This window comes from Alligator mississippiensis, chromosome 11 (genome assembly GCF_030867095.1).
Source record: "Alligator mississippiensis isolate rAllMis1 chromosome 11, rAllMis1, whole genome shotgun sequence".
Taxonomy (NCBI): domain Eukaryota; kingdom Metazoa; phylum Chordata; order Crocodylia; family Alligatoridae; genus Alligator; species Alligator mississippiensis.
This window is the reverse complement of record NC_081834.1, coordinates 47,980,333-47,992,469: the sequence shown is the minus strand read 5'-3', so window position 1 is coordinate 47,992,469 and position 12,137 is coordinate 47,980,333. Positions and strand designations below refer to the sequence as shown.

The following is a 12,137-nucleotide window of genomic DNA, read 5'->3' as shown; positions in this document are numbered from 1 at the left end:
TCTCCATATACTCTGAGTTAGTATTTTGCTCCTGCTTTGTTCAGTTTTTATTACTGTCTCTTAGCTTTAGTCACAGCTTTCTGGATGTTTTGGTCCATGCATGTATATAAGAATACATAACTGCACCTCCACACTGGGAGCCAGGAATCAGGACAGGGGGTAGAGAGCTCCCCAGTCCTGGTGCTGGTCGGCTCATGTAAACACTTACTGGAAGCAAGCTTGCTGCTCCCCATCCGGCAAAGAGACTTCAGGCTCTTCAGGGCAACAGCTCCGCCCCGCTGGCCAGCTCTTCTAGATCTTCTTCATCCTCCTGACTGCCCCTCGACACAGCCGCCCATGTGCCAGGCACACTGCTCTTTTATTTCCTTCAGGGGCTCCACCCCCAGATTAAAAACAGACCAATCAGGGGGCCGGGGGGGGTGGGGTAGTCCTCACTAGGGTGGCCATCGTAGAGGACATTCTGGTTTTCTGCTACTCTGTTCTCTGTCCTTTATTGATACGAAACCCAATGCCTTTATGCTCTCTATTTTTCTCTTCAAGAAAATAATAGAGGACATAAAGGCACCCAGTTTCATATCAATAGAGGATAGAGGACAACCAGACTGTCTTCTGTGATGGGCACCGTAGTCCTCACCAAGGCTTGGCTCTTCATCTCACCCCTGGGTAGGGGCAGGGCAAGCCTCTCTCCCAATCATTACCTGATTGGTGGGAACTGCTCACCAATTGCTCAAAGTCTTTTTCGAGCCGGCAGCCAGGCTACTGCCAGCAAGCTCGCCATAGCCACAATGCTGTACATGTGCACAGGAGGCAGAGGGATGACTCAGGGGCTCCAGCGCCATGCACAGCCATGGGGGTCCTCTCCTCTGAAACCTTTGTCACACCTTTGTTACCTCCCAATTTCTGTAGAACAGGGGTTGCCGCAGGGCTGTATGGTCCTCAGTGGCCTACTTGAACCAACACTGCTCAGATTATTACAGGAAGGATCCTACATTTCCCTTCTTTGTCTTCCTAGTCAGTTTGGGATCACTGATTCCTCCAAGCCATATTTCAATTTAGCTGCTCCCCTCTTCTGGGAACCATGTCTTGGCTAGTCTCAGAGCCCAAGGACAACGGGCATGTTGGCCTTTTGTTTCTCCCACACTCACAGCTCAGGGGAACACACAGGTTGACCTATAATACACTGGCCACAGCAACGCCACCACTCAGAAGTAAATCACAAGGATTTCTTCTCAGAGGCGGATGGAGGAATGCTCTTTATGAACCTAGCACACGGGCTTGTTCACTTTCTAGATAATGTTGGGAATATGAAGGGATAGCCAAGCCTTCACGATACTGTTCCATTGCTTCTTTGACAACTAGCACAAAATACCAGCCTGATAGAAAAAAAACTGGCAAATCTGTTAGGTGAAAGAAATATTATGCCTATTAAGCAATTCATTTTTTAATATTTTTTTTAAACAAAAAAAATATTTTATTGGATAAATGTTCATTATATCCTGTCTAAAGATCAGCTCCATTTCTTCCAGTCACAAAGAAAGGAACATTGTATACCATATTGTTTTCATTTAATCTTGTGCCATCTCACCATGGATGTAAAGTTAGGAAGCTGCCCTTTTCTCCATGTTATCCATAAATATTAGGCCTGTGCGAATAGGGAACTATTCAATTCAGATTCAGCCAATTCGGATGCTAGCTATTCAATTCAGAGCTCTGAATTGCTTTTCTGATTCGATTCAGCCAATTCAGATTCAGAAGATTCAGAACTGATTTGGAGATACTCGGAGATTCAGCCATAGAGTATAATGGAGAATCAATGAAATATCTAAAACTTTGTTGTTAAACATGCTGTCTTGAATAAATCAAATCAATGTATTTTATATAACTTTTAGAGGGATACTTGGTCTGCTAGCTTCCCCAGCCCAAATTTCCGCTGCTGCAGCTTGAGGCCATTGCTTCTAGTCCTGTCTCTAATAGGCACAGAGAAATGTCCATCTCTATCCTTTCTATAATCACTCTTCAGGTATTTGAAGGCTATTATCAAATCCTCCTGGCACTCTTCTCTTCTCCAAGCTAAATATTTTTTCTGCCTTTCCTCATAAGCCTCATCTCCCAGGCCCCAGATCAGTTTTGTTGGGTCTCCAACGTTCCTGCAGGAAATGCCTTCTGTAGAAGGCCAGCATAATGGCAATAAAGGGTTTCAGTCCCACATAAAGTTTTCAGTGTATGCAATAGTTTGTTTAAATCTCCTGCAACAGGAGAACAGTAGTGAACTGGTAGAGTGGGGTGGATTTTGGATTTTCTAAAAATTTTTCTAAGTGATTAAATGAAGTCCAAAAGCCCTTGATTCTCAGTAGGATATTATGTATTAAGACAGGTGATTGAGAAAATAGAGTTTCTGTCTCAACGTTCCAGAAAACCCTGCTAGTGGCCTCTAGGGTTGCCAACACTGACTAAAGCTATTCCAGGAGATTTTATTTTTCTTAAAATATCCTATTAAAATCTCCCAGATTGCTTTCAATAGTCACAGGAAGATGGATGCTGATTCCAGCCAATTCTGGCCAATCTGGGAGGGTGGCAACTCCAGTGGCCTCCTCAGTCTGATAAGACCTAGCACATAATAAACTAGAGCTACTGTGAATTTTACTGAAGGACTCTGCATTTCCCCACCAGATTTCTTAGGGCTCCTAAAACATCCTTGTTTCTCAGGCTGTAGATGAGTGGATTGAGTACTGGGGTGACAATGGTGTAAAACATAGACACAATCTTGTCTTGCTCTGGGGAGTGGTAGGCACTGGGTCGCATGTACATGAAGATGCCTGCCCCATAGAATAGCCCCACCACTGTCAGATGTGAGGAGCAAGTAGCCAGAGCTTTCTGCTGTCCTCTGGTTGACTTGGTCCTCATCCTCAGGACTGCAGAGAGGATGAGTGTGTAAGATGCTATTATAATGGAAGAAGGGATGAGAAGCAGGACAATGCCACTCACGAACACTGTAGTCTCATAGCGGGAGGTATCAGAGCAGGACAACTTTAGCAGGGCTGGGATCTCGCAGAAGAAGTGGTCAATCTCTTTTGAGCCACAGCGAGGGAAAGCCAGTGTAAACGCTACATGAATTAAGGCATTTACAGATCCACCAATCCAGGCCACAGCTGTTAAAAGAAAGCAGATGTTCCTGCTCATGAGGATGGGGTACTGCAAGGGTTTGCAGATAGCTATGTACCTGTCATAAGACATGACTGTCAGAAGGAGGCACTCTACTCCACCCACGGTCATCATGAGGAAAATCTGAACCCCACACTCAGTCACAGAAATAGGGTTGCCTGGGATCAGGAAGTCTGCTGACATTTTGGGGATAATGATGAAGCCTTGAGCAATGTCTGCGAAGGCCAACTGGCTGAGGAAAAAATACATGGGGGTGTGAAGGCGGGAATCCACCTGGATTAGAAACAGGAGCAGAGCATTCCCCATCAGGGCAGTAATGAAGGCCAGTAAGATCATGGCCAGGAAGACGGTGTGGACTTTGGTGTGTTTCAGAAGACCCAGCAGAACAAATTCCATTAGTGAAGTTGCATTCTGTGTCTCCATTCCCTGTTTGCTTGGCTGGGTCTGGAGGAAGATGAGAAGAGATTAGAGGAAAAAGCTCGCGGAAAGGGCATACCTTGCATATACACTAGCACTTACTCTGTGGGGACATCTACATGAGACATTTACTGTGGAGCTAATTCATTAGCTCCACCATAAAATGCTTCAGTCTCTACACGTGCACCACTATTAGGGCACAGGTAATTAATAAACTTCAGAGCAGGGTAGGACTTGTAAACACAAATACAGATTTCCCTCAATTTATGCTGTACATGCATTCCCAGAGAGCGGTGCATAAGTTGAATTTGTATAAAGTGAACCCACTTGGTTACAATGTAACAAATAGGGATAGGTTCCCATGGGGGGGGAGGGAGGGAGGGAGGCAGTGAGGCTGGGACTAGGGAAGGGGCAGGGGGAGGAGTGCCGCTCCCATGGCTGCACAAGGCAGAAAAGCGGAGGGAACAGAGTGGCACTCACTCCAGCCCCGACTGCAGCGGCCCTGGGAGTGGCCGGCACCAGCTGCCTGCAACCGCTGGGTTGCACCATGCTCCACCTGTCCCCACTCACCTCTGCTCCTGGGCTGTGCTGTGCCCGGTGCAGGCAGCTGGTGTCAGCTTCTGCTGGGGCCGCTGCATCTGGGGCTGGGGTGAGTGCTGTGCCCCGTGCCACCCGGGGCTCCACTTGTCCGCACTCACCCCAGCCTGTGCTGGAGCAGCCCTGGGAGCAGCCGACACCAGCTGCCTGCACCACAGCATGAGCTGAGGTGAGCCCAGGCATGGGGGGACAGGTGGAGCATGGTGCAGCCCAGCAGCTGCAGGCAGCTGGCGCTGGCCACTCCCGGGGCTGCTGCAGCCGGGGCTGGGGTGAGTGGGGCCACAGCCCTTTCCCCTCCCTCCACAGACTTACCTGCTTGGGCGGGGGGCATCTATGCTGATCGCAACAGAGCAAATTTACCTTGCATATAACGAATTATGAGTCTAAATGTGCTCATCGCATAAGAGTGAATTCACATACAAAGAACCCGCATAAATTGAGGGAAACCTGTACTACCCTGCAGCAAAGTTTCTTCCTGCGCAGCAGTGGACATGCACACAATGACCCAGCTGGCTAGAGCACAGGGGTGCTTCTACGTGGGGGATGCCTGCTGGCTAGCCCTGTGCTGAAGCACCTTTATGCCCCTACCAGCCCTTCTGCAGCATGCTGAACCTGGTCAGAGCCACCCTGGGCTAGCAGGCTGACCCTATGGACCCTGCAAGCAAGGCTGCTCTGACCTGGTTCAATGTGCTGCAGTCAGGGCACATATATAAACAGGGCACCTGGGAGCTTCCAGAGCAAGAAGCCCCAAGGTTTATTGCTGCACATAAATGGCACATGTAGACGCACCCTGTATTTCAGAATGGTCAAGTGGTCCATTTTTCTCTCAGTGGCAGAAATGCTGGATATTCTCACGACCAGGGACCCTGGCTTTCTCTGATTTAAAACAACTCCAATTTTCATATTTTAAAAAGTCACCCCAAATCCACATTTTTCCACAATTAAAATGAAACACCACTAATATATAGATGCATGTATAGCAGTGTTTGTTTTAATCATGGAAAAATGTGGATTTGGGGTGACTTTTTTTAATCCAAAAATTGGAGATTTTTTTAATCAGATCCAGATTTTGTTTTAACTAGGATCCTTGCTCATTACCAACAGAATCAATTCCATTCACTAACAGTTCTATGTATTTAGCTAAAGATTTTTTTAATATCATGGGGTTTTTAATGGGACAGTTCTATTTTTCCACAGGGTAAAATTGAATCTCTCCATGCATGCAAGTGCCAAAACTGACAGTTATTTGGCTGTGTATGCATCCCAATTGGTACATAAACTGATGAAGGATTCTACTCAAGCTTTCCAAATGAAAGAGAAATTGGGCATGCTTACTGGAAAAATGACCACAGGTAAAGAAGACCCACGCTAGGTGGAAGAACAGGTAGGGTGGGAGGAGGGAAGGTCAGAAAGCTGCCAGCCAAGCAGACCATTCCTTTAACCCCTGTCATTCTTGACCACTCTTTAATATAGTCATTGAGATGGTGGCACCAAACTATTCTTCCCTTAAACCTAGACCAACGTACTCCATCTCAGTGCCCAAATGGAAGAGAACATAAAATTATCCAAGAGTGCCCAGAGTTCAGCAGCAAGGATTTCACTGATAGATAAACCACTTCTGCAGTAAAACGGAAATTATTACTGGAACAGTTTGTTCCTGAAATACAAGTCAGTCTGGAGGTTACCCCATAAAACTTTCATTTCTGTACTATATTCCACCCTCACAACAGACAGTATTTCACTGTTAGTCATTAATTTAGTAATCATCTAAACAAACGTAGTTAGTTAAGGTTAGCGATCTGAAAATATGGCAGAGCCAAGGCTATGCAAAGTATATTGTGGTTTTTGGTAGCCAATTGGAAATTTGTTGCTATTAATGATTATTATTCTTTTTCCCCTCTATTACTCAGAACCATGCAGATGATACAATCACATAATACAGGTGTAACTTAGACAAAGGAATCAGTGAGTTTAGAAGTGATCACCTTCCTCAGTATTTTAGAAGTACCCACCCAGGTTGCTTTTTGAAGGACATGAGGTCTCACAAAAGCATCAATTAGTGTATTGCACAAGGCTGTTGTGATATCCTCATAATGAAATCCCAGGGTTCCCCAAGCAAATTGTCATATACCCATACTTTACAAGTCCTCGCTTATATTTAATTCTTATAGTAACTGATCACATACAGCAATCTTTCCTGCATATTCATTTGCAATTTTACACCAAATGAAAAAAAACCATAATGAAGAACTCTCACTCCCTTCTTAATACAAACGATATTGGGCATTGTAGCAAGTGCCTTCATGAAAACCCCACTGATGTTTTTTCTTCATACTGTTAACGCTTCTGCAGGACAAAATAGTTTTTGCATTTGTAGATCATTTTCCCATTGGCACCAGTATTTTCTTTGGTGCAGTTTCTTCAAAGACAGATGCACACAAGCCCTGTTTGAACAGAACTGGCACCAAACACAGAAACCAGATGTGGAGAGACCTCAGGTCAGGCAGCATCATTCTGTCCCAGAAAATGGCCTTCTCAAATCTTTCCTTCCTGTTCTCTTTCTCCCTCTCTGATTTCAGTCTCCCTCACATCAAAGAGAAGAACAAAGTAGTTTTCATTTCCTGCCCCTGCCTGTGAGCCCTACCTATGGGAGAGCCCTTTGATGAATGCTCTCATGCTGGAAAAGGCAGGGTGAGCCTCAGCATCTCCCCTTAGGATGGACAGGTGCTTTGCCAGACAAAGGAAGATGAGAGCTTCATCAGGCAGAGAACTGGGAGTGTTTCAACCCAGGCTTAGGTTCCTTATACAGCAATGACCCAATACGGGAAGCAATTAATACCTAATAATTGCTTTGTGTTACCACCAAGCCCTTAGAAGTAACAGACAGAAACTGAAAAAATATTTTAAGCCAGAATCAATACCCCTTCTTTCTCAGTGATTCTCTTCTCAGCAGCTATCTACACAAAATAGTATGTTTAAAAACTTCCAAAAAGAAACCGTATTTTGAATATTTCAACACACATTATTTACAAATATAAGAAGACAATAATTTCTTACCTGTGTCTCATTCTGGGAGCCATTTAGAAAGAAGGGACGTTTCATCTCTTTTGAGAAATTAGTCATTCTTGTTTCCAATTAATCTGTGGTTTCAAGTCTTATGGTTCTGTTCTATCACACTCTACATACAACTACTGCTATTGCTTTGCTACCTCTACTAATCCTGTAATAGTCTGTATAGAAGTGTTGTAATTTTGAGCACTTTTTAGAGCACTGTAAAGTTAAAGCACTCTTAAACATGACAGAAGTGCAGTGTTTGGTAGGTGGGGAGGAGGCGGCTCTCAGCTTCCCTGCACTTTCCAGGCTCAGAGGCAGGCAATGCTCCATAGCTTCCTGGGTCTTCCCCACTGGGCAGAAATTTGAGCAGCGTACAGAAGTTATTTAAAGTGGGGTAGGTTGCTAAAGCACTGTAAAATACAGTACTTCAAATTTAATATCGTGTATAACAAGGGTTAATTTAAAGTGCTGTACCCATTTCTAAGGTGCTGTAAAGTCATGCACTTCTGTTAAGTCACAACAATAAACCACTTTAAATGGCAAAAAAAGCAACTTCTGTATACACCCTAAAAGAGGTACAAGTCCTGCTAACGCTAATTAAGTCTGCACTCTTTTAATACAGGACAATATTATTATCCTAAGAGAAAAGCATACCTTAAAATGTTTAAGACCATTGATACAGATGAAAAAAAAGTACAATAAACAGCAGTGGATGAGTCCTCAAGAAAAGACCTTAATGATTTTTCAAATAGCAATGCTTATTCCAGAAGTGCAGCCTCTACTTGGTAATCAAGACCGCTCCATGAGACTCCTTCGCTCTAAGTTCCTAACCTACTTTGCAGCCACCCCAGACAGTTCCTAACTGAACACACAGGATTGGTAACTTGAAGAAGTAAATACTATTTTTAAATAATTGGGGTTGTGGTGGGAACCATTTCATCACTCCAGCAGATCTAAAACCTGAGGGTAAAATGCATCTGAAATTTTCAGGCCTTAGGGAATTTTTTCCAAAGTCTTTAATTAAGTTGCTTTTACAGGAACAGATGATGTCCTGGCATGTCTTGTTTGTTTTTTTTAATAGACAAGTGCCCTGAAGCAAGGCCCTACTTGTGGAGTTTCCCCTGCAATCTTCTGTTGTGGGAGTGTGAAGGGGGATTAGGGGCCACTACAAAGGCAAGTGGTGGCACTGGCTTCACAACTAGAGGCATTCACCTGGTGTCTCTAGACATCTACAGCCCTGCATGTAGTCATATGCATCATAACAGGGACTTTGTGGGGGGTGGGGGATTGTTAATAAACACATTCCCTGGAACAAGGCCCTACATGTGCAGTTTCCTTTGCAATTTTCTACTGTGGGAGTGTGAAACGGATCAGGGACCCCTAAAAAGGAAAGTGGTAGCACTGCCTTTGCAACTAGAGACATTCTCCAAGGTGTCTCAAGCCAGGTACAGGCCTGTACAACTAGAAAAATGTAGTCACAGCATTATGACAGGGTCTTTGCCTAAAGTGCAGGTAAGGATGCTGGGTGCCTCAGTAACCTACCTGCAAATGGGACCAATAAAAGAAGGGACAAGGGCCATAGGGAGGGGACAGGTCTGCATGACCACCTATAGGGAAGGGACAGATAGATGTAGTTAAGCAAGGAACCAGAAAGAAAGGTAACTGAAGGGAATTCAAGAAGATGAGCTCCAGTTAAGTTTAGAACAGTCAAGCTAGCTTTGGAGCCCAGAGCACCTTAAGGTTAAATTAGGGAGTATTGGGACATCTTGTGGGAGCAGGAAAGGCCGGATGCACGGAAGAAGAGGAGCAGGAAATGAAGAGGGATCATGTGAGTGCAGCTGTGGGTGAAGGGCACCAGAATAGAGAGCAGGGTGGGAGCCTTGAGGTAGGGGTGGAAGGGATAGGAGGGGCATATACCCTTGAACCTGTTCCTCCCCATGAGATGCTCTGTAACCCTCCCCCATAATCCTCTCCTGCAAGCACCATGTGCTGGGCCCTGTATCCATAAGAAATTCCCAGGCCCCTGATGTAACCACCTCATTGCACAGCTTTCCTTTTGGAAGCATTGACCCTGAGAACCTGCTGGCCTCCATATGATGACCATGGAGGCTGCAGTATGTAAGTAGGGTGCTACATTTTTAGTGGGGCCATCCTGTTTGAAGTCACCTCTCACTGCCTCTTCCTGTCCTCCAGCAGACATCATCTCACCCACCACCTCAGGTCCCTCCACTTTTTCTGAATGGACTCATAGAATCATAGAAAGTTAGGATTGGATGGGACCCCAGAAGGTCATACAGTCCATCAGCCTGCTCAAAGCTGGAGCATCCCCAACTAGATCATCCCAGCCAACAATTTGTCTACCTGGGTCTTAAAAACCTCCAAGGATCGAGATTCCACAACTTTTCAGAGTAACCTGCTCCACTGTTTTACTAACCTCCTAGTGGGAATTTTTTCCCTAATATCTAACTTAAACTTCCCTTGCTGTAACTTGAGAGCATTGCTCCTTGTTGTATCATCTGCCGCCACTGAGAACAGTCCAGCTGCATCCTTGTTGGAACCAACCTTGAGGTAGTTGAAGGCTGTTATTAAATACCCCCTCAGGCTTTTCTCCGGGCTAAATAAGCCCAGTTGCCTCAGCCCCTCCTCAGGAGTAGAGGTGCACTAATGCTCATCTGATATCAGATCAGTGCCTATACAAAGAAAATTGTCTGTATCAGAAATTGGCCCAATGCGGCCGATAAGTTGGCCAATAAATGCTCATGAGTGTGCACAGCCGCAGTGCAGCACTCAGGCAGTGAGGAGCAGAGCCCAGCACCACTGTGTGGCTGGTAAGTCCATTACGGTGGCAGGGGAGGGTGGAAGGAAGGGGCATGAGGGGGGCCCTGTGGTGAGGGAAAGGGCAGGGGCAGGCACTGCCCAGCTGGGGTGGGGTGGGGTGGGGTGCAGGACAGAGCTGCAGCTCATCAGGGGCGGAGGCTCCCACCACTGCACATACCCCGGGAGGGCACAGCGGGGTGTGCCCCTGAATCTACGCAGGTGGGGCGGGTGGGCTGTAGCTGTGGGCTGGAACCACGGCTATGCCGGGCTCTTCTCAGCTGGGACTGGACTCTCCGCTCTAGACAGGGAATACCTGAAACATATTCACTGTGCATGCTCTTATTCATTTGGCTGCATGGCTGCTTCACTCCTGTAAGTCCTGCAGAATCAACCCAGCTCTGGAAAAAAGAGCTGGACCCTGAACCTCTCTGTGCATGGTTGGCAGAATCATTTGTAAAGATCTAGGTTCAAGGTCAAGTCTGCTGTCTGTGACACTTGGGAACCTGCTCAATGGCGCTAAAAACATTGAGATAGAGCTGGGCAAAATGTGAAGTCCATGGTTGTCCTAACAACGTCACAGGTCAGAAGGACAATGAGGTGAGAAGCATGTGGAAAAGGAACAGGATTAATTGAGTAGTACCAGTGTCACCAGCAGGGAGGCCCAAGATGTGGAGATGGAAGGATCTCCTAAGGGATCCCAGATCCTAGGGTGAGTAAAATAATTTTGATTGAAAGGCACAGAAACACAATAAGCAAGGAATACTATGAAGCCTCATTAAAAATATGTATATGATGGTCCTTATGGGGAAAAAAAGTATTTTCTCCCATACTTCACAGATGAGGGTTAAACCTAGGACAACATCTTGCTTCCTTCTGCCCTTTCCCCTGGCCCTCTGTGCTGATTTTCACTCTGTGCGTGATATAAGTGGGAAATTTGTGTTTCAGCCACAGTGCTGAAACTAGGCACAGTCTATGGACAAACATACATTTTGAGCCTTTAATGTTTGAAGAGGGCAACAGCTGCTATATTTGAACTGTTACATGTGGGCTACGCTGGGAACCATACAGCTTTCTCAAAGTCACTTCAGCTTTAACCCTGGATGAAGCTCTATTAATGCTGGAGCAGGTATGCTACATTTGTATGATTCACCTAACAATAAAAACATTCCCCTTTTGAAATATCTGCAATGTATGTGCATCTATACCTTAAGCAGCCTATGAATCCTGCATATGACACATTTCTTTATCATGAGACTTGAGCAATATAAGGCTAAGAAGTCCATACCAAAATATCATGAAAAATTAGGCAAACAGTGGACCTAGGATCTAACAATACAATGCAGCTGCTGTCTCTATGGACAGGATTTTGTAAAAGAGGGCACAGGAGCAGCTACTGGCTTTTGTAAAGACCCAGGATTTTGTAAAGAGGGTGCAGGAGCAGCTACTGGCACTGCGGGGTGAGTGTACCCCTACTCCCAGAGTCCCCACTGTCACCCCCCAACACAGTGAGCAGAGCACACCACAGGAGCAGCATCCAGGGACTTTTAAGTCCCCAAAGCAAGCAAGAATCCTGCTGCCACCCCACTCCCCTGCCACTCCTGGCACCCACTCCCTTCTCTTCTCATTCCCTGCTTCCTCTGCCCAGCATGGGCACTGTGCCCACTGTCCCTGGCTGATCTGAGTGCAGGTGGAGATCCAGAGCTTCACCTGCCACCCTCTGATAAGGCTGCAATGGGAGTCAGGGCCATCAGTGGTGGTGGCAGGCAGGTTCCCCCTACTTGAGCCTGTTCCCAGACATATAGGGGACAGGGAGCAAGGAGGGGGAACACACATACTGCCACTGCAGCTGCCCTCACCTGAGCCTACAGGCCAGCTGGGACAGCAGAGACAGCAGTAGTGGTGGGACAGATAGTATGGGAAGGGAAGGGATGTGTTACTGAAGATGGATGGGAAGGAGTGGGGAAAATCTTCCCTGCTTTGGGGGCTTAAACATTTCTATGACCAGGTCACTAAATGCTTAGATCCAGGAATCAAGGTAGATGTCATCTAGTTGGCCTTTAAAAAGGCCTTTGAGACAGTATCCCATCCTA

The 12,137-nt window shown here is 46.0% G+C and overlaps 1 protein-coding gene across 1 annotated transcript; it reads right to left on the bottom strand.

Annotated features, from left to right (window-relative positions):
- Positions 1-570: 570 nt before the first annotated feature.
- On the bottom strand, positions 571-7,891 carry LOC102574319 (olfactory receptor 2T27). Its single transcript, XM_006275965.4, has 2 exons — positions 7,234-7,891; positions 571-3,606 (listed from the first exon to the last, which is right to left on the bottom strand). Exons 1-2 carry the CDS (start codon positions 7,297-7,299, stop codon positions 2,641-2,643), a joined length of 1,032 nt encoding a protein of 343 aa, XP_006276027.3. The 5' UTR covers positions 7,300-7,891; the 3' UTR covers positions 571-2,640.
- Positions 7,892-12,137: the final 4,246 nt, after the last annotated feature.